The sequence below is a fragment of the Mesocricetus auratus genome, unplaced genomic scaffold (assembly GCF_017639785.1).
Source record: "Mesocricetus auratus isolate SY011 unplaced genomic scaffold, BCM_Maur_2.0 Super-Scaffold_100006, whole genome shotgun sequence".
Lineage (NCBI taxonomy): Eukaryota > Metazoa > Chordata > Mammalia > Rodentia > Cricetidae > Mesocricetus > Mesocricetus auratus.
In genome coordinates this window covers 6,903,410-6,919,314 of record NW_024429190.1, presented here as the reverse complement: position 1 = coordinate 6,919,314, position 15,905 = coordinate 6,903,410, and the positions used below count along the sequence as shown (strand labels likewise).

Genomic DNA, 15,905 nt, shown 5'->3' with positions numbered 1-15,905 from the left:
TAGGTACTGGGTCAAAACTTCCAGGATTTGATGACATGGTTTATTCTCCTTACACATATAAGCACAATAAAACTTTGGAAAATGTTTCCATGTGACAATTAGCATAACAAAGATTTTGGCATAGCTATTGGAAACTCCCTAGCAAAGTAGTAAAACACCTGTGACTTTTACAATAAGAATGAGTTCTACAAAGGATAACCAGTCTACCATCCACAACCCCAGAGAATCTAGGAAACAAGGAGGATCCTAAGAGAGACACACATGGACCCCTGGAGAAGGGGAAAGGGACAAGATTTCCTGAGCAAATTTGGAGCATGGGTGAGGGGGAAGGTAGGAAAAAGAGGAGGGTAGAAGGGAAAGGGAGAGGAGAACACGAGGGATCAGGAAGGTTGAGTTGGGAAGAACAGAGAAAAAGAGCAAGAAAAGAGATACATTAAAAGAGTTAGCCATTATGGGTTTAACAAGAAATATGGCACTTGGTAAATCTCCAGGGATCCACGAGGATGACCCCAACTAAGAATCTAAGCAATAGTGGAGACACTACCTTAAATGCCCTTCCTCTATATTGAGATTGATGACTACCTTAAATGCCATCACAGAGCCGTCACCCAGTAGCCGATAGAAGCAGAAGCAGAGATTGACAGCCAAACACTGAGCTGAACTCCTGAAATCCAGTTGTAGAGAGGAAGGAGTGATGAGCAAAGGGGTCAAAATCATGCTGGGGAAGCCCACAGAAACACACTGGGCAGTCTATGGGGCCTCGGCAGTTGAAGCAGTATTTATCCCTAGTACATAAATGGGGGATCATTAAAGTCTATCACATCATTGGGGCAGGACATAGGCCCTCCCCTGTGTATCTAGACTGGGAGAGAATCCCCTATCGGAGGGCTCACTCTCCCTGGGGAGTGGATAGGGGTGGGATGCGGGGGTTGGTGGGGGGGATGGGAGGACAGGAGGGAGAGGGAACTGGGATTGATTTGTAAAATAGAAATTTAAATAAAAATTAATACAAAAGAATAAGTTCTACTAGGTGATAAACAGAGCTCAGGGCAAGGCCTAAGGAGGAAGGATTTTTTATGAGGCAGGGTTTCTCTGTGTAGCTTTGCAGACCAGTCTGGCTGGCCTCAAACTCACAGATATCTGCCTGCCTCTGCCTCCTGAGTGCTGGGATTAAAGGTATGTGCCATCACTGCCAGGCAAGAGGGAGGATTTATAATAAGCACAGGGATAGATTCTATTGGCAGAGAATGCAAAGTACATGGGACCTCTTTTGTAAAGATGGGTTCTATTTACTGAGAGACTAAGTGCAGGATAAGAGCCTAAACATGCCCAGGATATTGGGGGATTCAGGAAGGCTGGCTCTATAGAATAGCAAAAAGATCACCAGATTGTCAGGTAATATTCACTCCAACCTTCTGGGTGACCAGGCATCATTCATTTCATTCTATTGAAGAAAGCAGGCCTGCATGATGGACAATCCTGGTCACCCCATTGCTTTCTTAGGCTGAGCCTCCTGCATTTTCCTACCATTGACACTTCCAGATCCACTATTCATTTATGTGTTCACTTGCCTGTCTGTTCCTCCATTTAGTTCATCATGCACAAGATACTGTCTTTTTCTAATATGAAGTGGACTGAGGAGAAATTGGGGGATGCTCCTTTTTGGCAGTGACGGGAGAAAGCTACTTTCATTTACCCTGAATAACTCCAATTTTATATTATTAAAATTTCTCACACTCATTTGAATGGTAAGAGAAGCTGCTCAAGAAGGAGGAGGCATAAGTAGGAAAATATTAGAAATAGCAAATAAAAATATAAGCTCAGAGTCAATATCTTATGCTATGATGCAGTGACCAACTATATTTAAAGAATAACTATAAGAAAAATAGGCTGACATGTCAACTCTACTGAAGCAGTAGACATATTTGCTGAATTTCATTGCCTTGTAGGCAGTTATCCCCTTCTTTTGCCTCCCTCCCTCCCTTCCTCCCCCTTCCTTCCCTCCCTCCCTTCCTCCCTCCCTCCCTCCTTCCCTCCCTGCTTCTGTTTCAGTCTTCTCCAACCCTCTTTCTTTATTTCCTTCCTTTTATACTTCCTTCTCAAATTAGTGCCCCCCTTGGAAAATAATCTATTTATCATGCTTTTTGGGTGTACCTCTTTGTAGAGTCCTCAGTGGTGGTTATGTGAGTTATAACTAACATTCAGGCCAGGATACACTAGTGTTGACATTGCACCACTCTGAGCCTTGTTGGAAGCTCGTTTTTGCTTAGGACATATTCCCCTCCGATAATTATTGTCTGTTTTATGACTGCAAGAGTGTGCCTGGAATTGGAACATGCTGTTATTTCACTTGGCTTAATGGGCACCACAGCCTGGCATTGCCCCACAAGCTGGTGTTCATCCTCACAGTCACATGCTCACTCGTAGCTGTGGCTTCCTGCCACTCTGCCTCACAAGAGGCAGTCAGACTACATATTGGCATCCTGGGGAAAGGTTGAAGTTTAGTTTCAAGTACAGTTGCTATGGAACAGATAGACTTTTTTATTATTGTTAAATTAAAAAATCATGTCCCTCCATCATAAGTACGGGTCCACATTGGAGCATGGGCAACCTACCAGTGTCTCTGACCCAAAGAAGAATGACTGCTTCTCCTCTAGACATCAGCAATGCTTCCTACTCCAGGGGCAGGGTCTTCTGAGCCTGTCACTCATTCTTGTTAGAGTTTTGGCTGACTTGACCTTGCGTAGATCTTAAGCAGACATCTTCACTAAGCTGTCTACTGCTGCTCTGAGTTCGTGTGTGCAGCAACCATGTAATGTCCAGTAGACAGTACTTCACAGCCCTCCTCCCCATCCTCCAGCTCACTCCTTCTCCCATGACGTTTCCTGTGCCTTGGGGGAAGGTGGGGTGTTGATGTGGTTCCATTTAGGGGTGAGCACTCACAGACACTTACTCTATCAGAACTTTTACCAGATGCGACTCTACAGTAATTACTGTTAAGTAGCTTGGCTGACCAAGGCTGTGTATCATGAGTCTCTGTGTATAAACACAAGCATTTAGAAGTCATTTCATAGCATGGACATTTAGCAAAATAACAATAGCAGGTTCCCCATTAGTGCCTATCATCTTCATGTGCTTGGGTTTTGAACCACATTTACTGTACAAGACCTGAACTCCCTCCTGTGGAGTGGGCCCCAAATCTGATCAGAAAGCATTTGATTAACTCCACAATAGTAGTGCTAGTATTACAGCAGTGGGCACATTTTGCCCAGGAGGTTGGGATCACAACATGCACCATCCAGCAATTGGTGTGTTGGTGTATTTGATCTCCCAGAAGCCTGTCCAGCAACTTCCAACACAGAAACCTAATAGCAGGAATGATGATTCCTGTTAGAGATTGATTTCTCTATGTACTGCAACCAAACTCACGTTTGACCCAGGGTCTCACTGCACCATTTGACAAGTCAGGCTGACCAACATGCCCCAGGCATCCTTGTGTCTCTGCCCACAAGTGCTGGGATTTCAGGTGTGTGTCCCCATACCCAGCTGTTGACATGGGTTCTGGGGAATCAAAACTCAGGTCCTTATGATTGTGAGGCAAGGATTTTTCCAACTGAGCATTCTTCTGTGTCCCTGTTTCATTATTATTGTGTGTATATTTTTAACTCATAACATTTAACGGTCATGGTCCTGGTGATAGGGAGCCTCATTGGTTTGGTCACTGGTTTTAGAGCCTTCCATCAATACAGCTAACATGTGGTTTGTGGATGAGGATTTCCTGTAATGTGTAGTCTTCCCGCCAGCCACCTGGGCGCTGCCACAGTTTCAGCCCCCAAATAACACACAAGACACTATATTAATTATGAAGCTGTTGGCCATTTGTTTGGTTTCTTACTGGCTAGCTCTGATTTAATTATTAACCTACAACTGCTAATCTGAGCATTTCCATGTGGTCTTCTCTTACCTACATCGTGATTGACTGTGTGTCTGCTTCCCAGAATCCTCCTCGACTCCTAGTTCCACCTATCTTGCCTCAATATTGGCCAAAAGTGCTTTATTTACATACACACAGAAGGATTTCCCCCATCAATTCCTATAGCTTCTTGGTAATTTTTCATTTTTTCTAACATATATCTTATCAGGCCATAAAAACAAACATCATACACCAGTATGTGTTATATAAGAAACTTTTTCATTTGATAGTGTGGCTCATGTTATTATATAGGAATTAATCCTGGATTTTAAGATTATTTTATATTTACCAATAAGTCGTTAGTTTCAGTTGTTGATTTGACACACAACCCAGAGTCACCCAGGAAGAGAGAACCTCAACTGAGGAATTGCTTAGATCAGACGTGCCTGTTGCCTTGTCTGTGGAGCATTTTCTTAATTGTTGATTGATATAAGAGGAACCAGGCCCCTGTGGATGATGCCATGCCTACACAGATGGGCCTGAACTTTGTAAGAAAGGTAACTGAGCAAGCTAGAGAAAGCAAGCCAGGAAGTATTCTTCTGTGGTCTCTACTTCAGTTCCTGCCAGACTTCCCTCAAAAATGGACTGTAACCTATAAGCCAAATACACCTCTTCCTCCCCAAGTAAGTTTTGGTCATGGTGTTAACCACAGCAACAGAAAGCAAACTGGGATTCAGGATTTACTGGTGCAGTAAATGACTTAGATAAATCCCAATAATTCAGCAAATATTAAATGACTGAGAATTGGGCTTCCAAGAGATTACACATTGTATTATTTATGCATAGGAGCCTCTCATTCTTGTTTCTGTAAATCATTTATGTATTCACCCTCTTCAATGCCTGTGTAATTTTTTTAACAGTATGCTGAGCATTTAGTGTGCACTCTGTCTGCTACTAAAGCAGCAATATGTTAATTAACTTAGTGCTTACAACACTCTCTGCCCATACTTTTCCTGAATACTGAAATTAAGTATTGAGGCTTCTTCTGTTAGCTGTAGTGAATGTTCCATATTTCTCATGCTGCCAAGAGAGGCTCCCAGTGACCCTTGGGAGAAATGACAAGACTCTCAAGCTCTCTTTCCTTGTTGCTTTTTTGATATTATTGAAGACCATTTTCAATATTAGATATAACTGTTGTAACTGTCTTTGTTTTCGATACTACTTTACATTTATTTAAGTTATTTCCCTAGACAAATTTTTGATCCTGAGAGGGAAAAGGTATGAACATTTTTATGGGTTTGTGACTGTGCATAATTTTACAACATCAAATTATTTTTGTAAAATTGTGTATGAATGTACTCTGCCAGCAGCAATAAAAGAATAACATTTAATCCCTAGTAGTCTTGAAAAACAAACCTATAGCTATTATTTGAGGACATATTTCAGAGAAGGTGGAGATGTGTGCAAATGTGTTTTGCTTAGTCAGTAAGTATGAAGACATTTGCTCTGTATACCAATGAACCTAACCCTGGGATTACAGTAGTGAGTGAGGAGACAGGTCAGAAAGCCAGATCTCCTCGGAGGGCATGGAACATTTTCACCCAAAGCTCTGATCCTGTGATGGTCATAGGATGTTTGCTACCTTGTTGTAGCTGATAGAGGGCTGAAGAACTATCTTGATAAAACAATTAAAGACATATCTTCATGTGCTCCACATTGCAGGCTAATTATACTTTTTACTTTGTGGATAAGATAAAAACTTTATCGGAAACACTTTTGAAGATGTCCAGCCTTTTCCAGGGAAGTGGACATGGCCAAATGTTCAACCAGTTGCAGGTATGTAGCGACCAAAGGCTGGGCTTCACCTGTTGTAATCTGGCTGAGATACTGGGGTGTCCTTGTAAAAAAATCCTACTAGTTTGAAGCATGCATGGGTTCCCTGGTTGGCTGTCAACAGATTGCATATGTTTAAAAAATCTTTGTGAATTTTTAGTGTTTCCCCCATGCAAATTATCACTACATAAATTAACGATTTACTAAATCATGATATTTTAAATTTTATTAAATTTAATGCTTTTAAAAAAGTTGACATTCTTTTCATTTAGAAGTTTATTATGCTATCACTTCTCACTTCTGTATGGGTCACCCAAAACAGAAACACAAAATAAAACCAAAACATTAGATAAAAACAGAAGGGACTAGCTAGGAAGGAAGGGTTCAACAGGAGTGGGAGGGGGCTGGCAGAGGGAAATAGGGCATGAATATAATAAAATTTATATGAATGTGGAGATGTCATGATGAAACCCATTATTATTTATAATTAATACATGCAAATAAAAAACCTCAGACATTGACCAATTATGTTTTAAACTAGAGTCATTTCTTCCGAGCCCAAGAACCATTACTTGTAAAATGATAGGTCAGGCAGATCGCCTAATAACTTTTGGGCATCTGTGAAATCATAACTTGAAAATCTGGCAAGATGAGAGAATTTGCTCACATTTTATTCATGGTTGGCCTACATATTACCCACTGGATAAACAGTTCACATTGTGGGCTTAGGAGTCACAACAGGTAGGTGTGATTCTACTCTCCCATGTTTAACATCAGTCATGTGACTGTGACCTAGTCCCTGAGCAGGCCTGTCCCTTGGGCATCAACAAGGAAATGATAGTGTCTTTAAGTGTAAGTGAGATGAACTGAGGGGTTGGCCAGGGAAGAAAAGCTTCTATGTAGTTCAAGTTTCTTAAGTGCAGAGAGTGTCTATCCCTTGGGCATGTGGCTGTTGGCTGGTTGCTCATGACTGGACTCAGGGAATGAGCTGTAACAACACAATGGAGAAGGACATGAAATTGAGAGAGACAGGTCAGGGGGGTATTAGAGGAGTTGGGTGAGGAGGTTCTAGGTGGAGATGATTAGTAGACACCATATATGTGTATGAAACTTTCACAGCATAAGAAATACTAGTCTGAAAAGAAAGAAGCTTCACCACAAGAATCAGCTGCTAAAACAAAAGAAAAAGGGATAGAGAGAAGGAACGGAGGCAGGTGTATGTGATGACAGACACACATCTGGCATAAAGGGAGGAGACCTGCGAGGAGGCAAGACTCCAGACTCCAGCCAGCCCTGCGGCTTCACCAACATGGCACCTAGGGCTGTAAAACTGCCCTACTTCAATTTGTTTTTCCATGGCTTTCTTTGTTAACAAAGCCCTATCAAGTGTTTTCCCAATGGATCAGCTAAAAGGTTAGGTTTTGTAAGGCCTCTGTTGTAGCTACAAATACCAGCACCCTGTCCTATCATCACCAAGGAGCCTGGTGCCCCAAGAACTCTGTAGTTAGTTGAGTACCATTCACCAAGAAGCGTCAGAAGTTAAAGTCGTGCACTCAGCCTTACTGGGCATTTTACCTTACTCAGGCTGGGCCCTCATAGGTTCCTGTTCTCAGACTTGGGATTTTGCTGGTGGGAAGCTGTGTTTGTAGAGAGGTCCAAGCCTGGTTCTGCCACTAGGTGGAGTCCTTACTGCTGTTGGGCGATGCCCCCATCTGTTCTACAGTTTATTTTCCTTCCAGCAAAAGGCAGTGGCAATTTCCCCCAGGGAATTCTGTGAGATTAAATGAACTAATGTGTAATAAAGTACTCTGCACACTGTCTGGAAAATAGCTAATGCCCAGTGAAGGAAGACAGACAAGATTTAAGAAAGAGCAAGCGACCAGACTTCATAATGCAGTTTTGTCTCCGTAGACCTGACTAGATGAAAGCACTACATCACAAGGCAGGGGTGAGTAGGGAAGGGGTTAAATGTAGAAGGTACAGACCACACTAGAAGACCTAACTGGTTCAACACTAAAGCATAGATAACTATCACTATCCACCAACAAACTAGAAAGTCCACCCCCATTTTTTTTTACTTATTTAGGTACGTGTATGTGCAAGCGTATACTCTTTGCACCTTGTAGGTTTATGGAACTGAAGTCAGGTCATTAGGTGTGACAGCAAGAGCCTTTTACTTCTCAGCCATCTCCCCCTCCCAGAACTAGCACATTTTTAATAACTCCCATGTCTTAATTCTGACATGAGGACTCTTTGCATCTGTAGTTTTCCTGTGGTTGTTTTACATGGAAAAATATCTTGAGTATACACGTGCCCTTTGCAAAAATCAAAATGCAGAATTTTATTAAGTCAGATTGATTTTGAAGAGCTTGCCACAGCAAAACCATTGGCAGGTGAGGCAAGGCTAAAACACTGAGGGAAGAGGAAGGCACGAGCTGCTTCTGAAGGCACAGCTTTGCGTATCAGCCCGAGAGAGGGTCTGGGAAAGGCTGGAGTCCTTCTGTGTATCACTACCTCTCTCTCTCTAGACAACTGGCCTGCACAAATGTGATGGAGAGGAGGAATCATGGGAAAGAAAGGATAACCCTGTGTCTTCACTGGATAAATTTGCCCATAATTTAAGTATTAAAGCAGCATTGCAATTATAATATTTATATCATTATCTTTGGTTTTTCAAGGTTCAAGATTATATCAAATGCTGACTTGCTATTTTTTAGGATGTCTTGCCTTAGTTAGGTTTTTATTGTTGTGATAAAATACTATGAACAAGAGTAACTTGGGGAAGAAAGGGTTACTCACTTACTCTTTCAAATCATGGTTCGTCATGGAAGGAAGTCAAGGCTGGAACCTGGAAACAGGAAATGAATCGTAAGTTATGGAGGAACTCTGCTGACTGGCTTGCTCTCGTGGTTTTGCTCAGTCTGCCTTTTTTATATACAACCCAGGACCAGCAGCCCAGGTGTAGCACTACATGCGGTGAGCTGGGACCCTCTCCCAACAGCCATTGGTCAAGAAAATGCCACAAAGACTTGCCCACAGTCCAATCTGATGTGGACATTTTCTCAACTGAGGCTCCCTCTTTTCAAATTACTGTAGCTTGTGTCAAGTTGACAAAAAACAAAAACAAAAAAAAACCTTTGTGTAAGTTTAATAAGTAAGAAGGTGTGATGCAATCATTTCTGCTAAATTTCCTTACTTTCCTTTAGGATGCCCTGAGAAACAAATTTATAAGAAACTTTGTAGAGAGTCAGTTGAATATTGACATGGACAAACTCACTGAAGATCTTCACACATATGGTAATGGTGCTGATGGTTTGGGTGGGATACGTCTGTCCATGACTGAAGTGCTTGGACCCTAATATTGTTGCTGACAACATTACCTAATTTACCTTTACTCTCCCCATTTCTGTTTCTCTATATGTAACATGAAGGCTCAAAACAGATACAACACAAAATTTGCTAACACCCGAAGTTCTCTGGTTACAGCAGGAAGACTAGAGAAAGGAAAGCATTTCATTAGGTGTGACACTTAGATTTATTGAAAAATAACTGGTAAGGGTGATATTTGCAAAAGTGGTAAGGATAGATTGATTTTCTCTTACTTTTGGGACACAAGAGTTTCCGATTTGGGAAGCTTTGTGCATTGTTAAAGGGGTAGTTTATGGATGGAACCCAAATCAATTTACAATTTTTGTAGCTACTGCATACCATCCTAAAGATACATTTTTATTAACTAAAATTGTTTTTTTTATTTTGCATCCCAACCGCAGTTTCCCCCCTCCTATTTTCTCTCCCCACCTCCCCTCTAACCCCTACCTTCCAATTTACTTGTCCTGTTTCTGTTTAGAAATGGGAAGGCCTCCCATGGGTATTAACAAAGCATGGCATAGCAAGGACTAAACTCCTCCCCTTGTATTAAGGCTGGGCAAGGCAATCCAGTATGAGGAATAGGTTCCCCAAAGCCAGCCAAAGCATTAGAGACAGCCCCTGCTCCAACTTCTAGGAGTTCCTCAAGTAGACTAAGCTATACAACTGTCACACATGTAGGACATATAGGGTGCCTAGGTCAGTCCCATGATTTTATTCAGTGAATTTCAGTATGAAAAACAAATTTCATGATGTAAGATTTTCCGCTTGTGTTTTCGTTGAACCAGTCTGCTTTACTTTGTGACTTTTTTCATGTTGCTTTTTTTGCTTAGTTTCTACCTTTTTATTGAAAGTCTATTTTCAACGTAATTGAGCCTAATTTTGTTTTAACTCCCTGCTATTAACTATACAGTTTGTCATTTGTTGGTCTTTATTTTTTTTCTTTAATTTTGGTTATTCTGTCTTATCTCTATGAATGTTGAGTATCTTTCATTGATGATCTGGTATTTAATATTGAAAGTTGTAAAAATGACTTTACATCCCCAGATGGAGTTATTTTCAGTAGATCATTCATTTCCTTGATTTTAGCATAGAGCTGTGGTAGAGCCTCATACACTTAATCCTATAGGGCCTGCTCTCTAGTTTCTTTCTGTTCCTGAAGAGAAATCCCACCAGGGTAGGGAAGAGTCTGAATTGAAAAATGGGTGTTTATTAGAATCCATATCTTAGGAAGACTGCAAAGTCTAAGCTCCGTGGGACCTCTAGATAAGTAGATTCTTAGTTCTTTTAAAAATATTTTTAGATTAAAAATTTATGTATGATTATTTTGCCTGAATGTATGTATGTTCACCTCATGTGTCCCTATTGCTTGAGTGCAGAAGAGGGCATATGAGCTTCAGGAACTGGGGTTTCCTGATGGCTGTGAGCCGTCATGCTGGTGCTGGGAACTGAACCCAGATCCTCTGTAGGAGCAGCCAGTGCTGCTAACCATTAAGTCATCTCTCTTGCTTTGAGTTTCTTAGTTCTTAGTGCATTGCTTGTTGTTTGAAGCCGTAGTAAAGGTTTTTATTCTTAATGTTTATTTGTTCAATATGTATGCGTACCATGTGTGTGGAGGTGCCTGCACCCATGCTTACATGCATAACTTGGAGAAAGCTGTTTGATATCCTTCACTGTTTTTCTCTGCCTTCTTCCCTGGAGACAGGGTCTGTCATTGAACCTGAGGCTCGTTGCTCTTTGACTAGGCCAACTTACCCTGCCTGCCCCACTTCATATCTGATCTCCCCTAACAATGAAGTGACTGGTTTGTACGGACTCACCCAGCTTTTGAAATTGGTGTTGGAGATCTAAATTCAGGCTCTCATGCTTTCAATGTACCTGAGCCATCTTCCCAGCCCTTATTTCTAAAAAGTCTTTCATGCCTTCCAATTGTTCTTACTAGGAACATTTTTTTTGGTAACAAGTGAACCCTTATTCTAAGCAGGAATTATCTCTGTAGTACTTTATGCCTATGGCTTATTATTCTATAATTAAGGGAAGTCTATTGTCATCATTCTTACAATAATTTTACTTTCATTTAAAAATGCCATTTTATCTTTAGAGTTAAAAAATTATCAAAGTTTGCTTGCCGTGTCAAAATGCTTGATGTAAACATCCTACCAGAGGAACACTTTTTTTTGGCTCTGAGTTTCAGAGGTATCAGCCCATCATGGTGGGAGGGGTGTGGCACAAGGTCTTAAATCATGACAGTGGGAAGTAGAAGAAAGGTCACGCAGGAAAAGGTCAGGCCAAAGGACATTTCCTGCGGACCTACTTCTGCTGAGACCCCTCCTCCTCCTTCTCACCTTTGTCCAATAGAGACATCATATTATGAATCCATCAAAAATTCATCTATTGATTAGGTAAGAGCCTCCATGAAAATCAATAATTTACTTGAGTTTCCCCATTTGATGTATCAGTATTACAAAGAATATATATGTCATACAGTTTATTTATATTTATAATATATATATTTATAAACACACACATACATAAAATTGAGTTTGCTATAGGCAGATACTTAGTTAATTTTGTGTATGAACTGAACTCTTTTGAGCTATGTTTTTTTAACGACATGCATTCATTTTAAAGTGTATTTGTGGGAGACCCACTGTATAAGTAGTAAGTACTGGAGAGAGAAGCTGATTTGTTCTAATCTGTTTGCTGTTGCCAGGACGGATGCTGGACCAGATGTTTAATCACATGGGAGCTGGACGCTTCCAGTTCTTGGGTGGTATCTTGGCTAATCTCTCCTCCTGTGTGGTATTGGACCGATTCCAGGCAGTGGAGGCTGTTGACAACCTGGAGGCCAAGGCACATGAACTCATGCAGCAGAATAGTTTCTTGGCCAGTAAGTACTTGACAGAAAATGTGCTCACCAAGGCACCAGCTCCAATAAGTGGTCATTTTGTCTCATCTCCCTAAGAGCATCTTAGATTGATTCAGGAAGATGTTTTTTTCTAGATAAACTATAAAATGGAGCTGAGGTATATGAATTGAGCCTGTGCAAAGATGTTCCCCAGGCTGGAAGGACAGGTAACTGCTCACAGTCCCTAGGGCAGCACTATGTACTATGTCTGTTTTTACTGTTTTGCCTTCATTTTATGGTGAATCTCACATGGGAAGCAGTGTGCTCACACTCCCTCTATCACTTTTATTCTTAATCACACTATCTCGATGCTCCGAAGTAGGAAAGAAAAATGACAATGGCCAGTTGGATCCTATTATCAGTTGTGCATTGAGCCAGCACAAGTGTGATGTTCTTTTTGAGCAAACACTGGACTATTACTTAAGCCAGAACTCTGTGCAAACTCAGTACATATGCTACTGCTAGTACAAATCTCCAGATCCACAGAGTTCATTGAGATTTAAGGTGAGTTTTCTAGGGATACAGGGATGCTGTAACAAAATACTACTAAGTCCTGCCAGGGGTGGGGGCAACCAAAACTTATCACATTATAGTTCTGTATACTGTAAGTCTAAAATCAAAGTGCCCATTAGTTTCCTTTGATGGCTGTTAGGAAAGGGTCTTCTGTGGGCATGTATTGACTAACAAGTGCTTGTGTCCTTTTGAAGTATCTTTACGTAATCTACTCACGTATTTGCCAAATTTACCCTTTTCAAAGGCTACGGTCATGGTGAATTAAGGCCTACTCTGAAAGCATCATTTTAACACGACAGCCACTTTCAAGGTACCATCTTCATGGGTGGGGAGATGGATAGCTCAGTGGATGTGAGATGATTTTGTTGTGCAGCTGGAGTTCACGTTCACAGCACCCATGCGGATGTGAGATGATTTTGTTGTGCAGCTGGAGTTCACGTTCACAGCACCCATGCGGATGTGAGATGATTTTGTTGTGCAGCTGGAGTTCACGTTCACAGCACCCATGCGGATGTGAGATGATTTTGTTGTGCAGCTGGAGTTCACGTTCACAGCACCCATGCGGATGTGAGATGATTTTGTTGTGCAGCTGGAGTTCACGTTCACAGCACCCATGCGGATGTGAGATGATTTTGTTGTGCAGCTGGAGTTCACGTTCACAGCACCCATGCGGATGTGAGATGATTTTGTTGTGCAGCTGGAGGTTCACGTTCAATGCATAGCTCAGCGGATGTGAGATGATTTTGTTGTGCAGCTGGAGTTCACGTTCACAGCACCCATGCGGATGTGAGATGATGATTTTGTTGTGCAGCTGGAGTTCACGTTCACAGCACCCATGCGGATGTGAGATGATTTTGTTGTGCAGCTGGAGTTCACGTTCACAGCACCCATGCGGATGTGAGATGATTTTGTTGTGCAGCTGGAGGTTCACGTTCAATGCATAGCTCAGCGGATGTGAGATGATTTTGTTGTGCAGCTGGAGTTCACGTTCAATGCATAGCTCAGCGGATGTGAGATGATTTTGTTGTGCAGCTGGAGTTCACGTTCAATGCATAGCTCAGCGGATGTGAGATGATTTTGTTGTGCAGCTGGAGTTCACGTTCACAGCACCCATGTGGATGTGAGATGATTTTGTTGTGCAGCTGGAGTTCACGTTCACAGCACCCATGCGGATGTGAGATGATTTTGTTGTGCAGCTGGAGTTCACGTTCACAGCACCCATGCGGATGTGAGATGATTTTGTTGTGCAGCTGGAGTTCACGTTCACAGCACCCATGCGGATGTGAGATGATTTTGTTGTGCAGCTGGAGTTCACGTTCACAGCACCCATGTGGATGTGAGATGATTTTGTTGTGCAGCTGGAGTTCACGTTCACAGCACCCATGCGGATGTGAGATGATTTTGTTGTGCAGCTGGAGTTCACGTTCACAGCACCCATGCGGATGTGAGATGATTTTGTTGTGCAGCTGGAGGTTCACGTTCACAGCACCCATGCGGATGTGAGATGATTTTGTTGTGCAGCTGGAGGTTCACGTTCACAGCACCCATGCGGATGTGAGATGATTTTGTTGTGCAGCTGGAGGTTCACGTTCACAGCACCCATGCGGATGTGAGATGATTTTGTTGTGCAGCTGGAGGTTCACGTTCACAGCACCCATGCGGATGTGAGATGATTTTGTTGTGCAGCTGGAGTTCACGTTCACAGCACCCATGCGGATGTGAGATGATTTTGTTGTGCAGCTGGAGTTCACGTTCACAGCACCCATGCGGATGTGAGATGATTTTGTTGTGCAGCTGGAGGTTCACGTTCAATGCATAGCTCAGCGGATGTGAGATGATTTTGTTGTGCAGCTGGAGGTTCACGTTCAATGCATAGCTCAGCGGATGTGAGATGATTTTGTTGTGCAGCTGGAGTTCACGTTCACAGCACCCATGCGGATGTGAGATGATTTTGTTGTGCAGCTGGAGGTTCACGTTCAATGCATAGCTCAGCGGATGTGAGATGATTTTGTTGTGCAGCTGGAGGTTCACGTTCACAGCACCCATGCGGATGTGAGATGATTTTGTTGTGCAGCTGGAGTTCACGTTCACAGCACCCATGCGGATGTGAGATGATTTTGTTGTGCAGCTGGAGTTCACGTTCACAGCACCCATGCGGATGTGAGATGATTTTGTTGTGCAGCTGGAGTTCACGTTCACAGCACCCATGCGGATGTGAGATGATTTTGTTGTGCAGCTGGAGTTCACGTTCACAGCACCCATGCGGATGTGAGATGATTTTGTTGTGCAGCTGGAGGTTCACGTTCAATGCATAGCTCAGCGGATGTGAGATGATTTTGTTGTGCAGCTGGAGTTCACGTTCACAGCACCCATGCGGATGTGAGATGATTTTGTTGTGCAGCTGGAGTTCACGTTCACAGCACCCATGCGGATGTGAGATGATTTTGTTGTGCAGCTGGAGGTTCACGTTCAATGCATAGCTCAGCGGATGTGAGATGATTTTGTTGTGCAGCTGGAGTTCACGTTCACAGCACCCATGCGGATGTGAGATGATTTTGTTGTGCAGCTGGAGTTCACGTTCACAGCACCCATGCGGATGTGAGATGATTTTGTTGTGCAGCTGGAGTTCACGTTCACAGCACCCATGCGGATGTGAGATGATTTTGTTGTGCAGCTGGAGTTCACGTTCACAGCACCCATGCGGATGTGAGATGATTTTGTTGTGCAGCTGGAGTTCACGTTCACAGCACCCATGCGGATGTGAGATGATTTTGTTGTGCAGCTGGAGTTCACGTTCACAGCACCCATGCGGATGTGAGATGATTTTGTTGTGCAGCTGGAGTTCACGTTCACAGCACCCATGCGGATGTGAGATGATTTTGTTGTGCAGCTGGAGTTCACGTTCAATGCATAGCTCAGCGGATGTGAGATGATTTTGTTGTGCAGCTGGAGTTCACGTTCACAGCACCCATGCGGATGTGAGATGATTTTGTTGTGCAGCTGGAGTTCACGTTCACAGCACCCATGCGGATGTGAGATGATTTTGTTGTGCAGCTGGAGTTCACGTTCACAGCACCCATGCGGATGTGAGATGATTTTGTTGTGCAGCTGGAGTTCACGTTCACAGCACCCATGCGGATGTGAGATGATTTTGTTGTGCAGCTGGAGTTCACGTTCACAGCACCCATGCGGATGTGAGATGATTTTGTTGTGCAGCTGGAGTTCACGTTCACAGCACCCATGCTGGGACTTTGTGGCTGCCGGCAGGGCTTCAGGCTCAGTGAGAGAGCCTGTCTCCAGAGAATAGGAGGGGGATGGTGGCAAGGGTCACCTAAGGTCCTCCTTTGGCATCCACATGCATGCACATGCACT

At 42.8% G+C, this 15,905-nt stretch overlaps 1 protein-coding gene across 1 annotated transcript in view; it reads left to right on the top strand.

Moving 5' to 3' along the window:
- Nucleotides 1-15,905, top strand: part of Abca13 (ATP binding cassette subfamily A member 13) — a 423,762-nt gene that overhangs the window by 127,737 nt on the left and 280,120 nt on the right. The window contains exons 28-30 of the mRNA XM_040746666.1: nt 5,636-5,749; nt 8,953-9,043; nt 11,826-12,002. Coding sequence (XP_040602600.1) covers nt 5,636-5,749; nt 8,953-9,043; nt 11,826-12,002 — 382 coding nt within the window. The remainder of the gene's footprint in view (nt 1-5,635; nt 5,750-8,952; nt 9,044-11,825; nt 12,003-15,905) is intronic.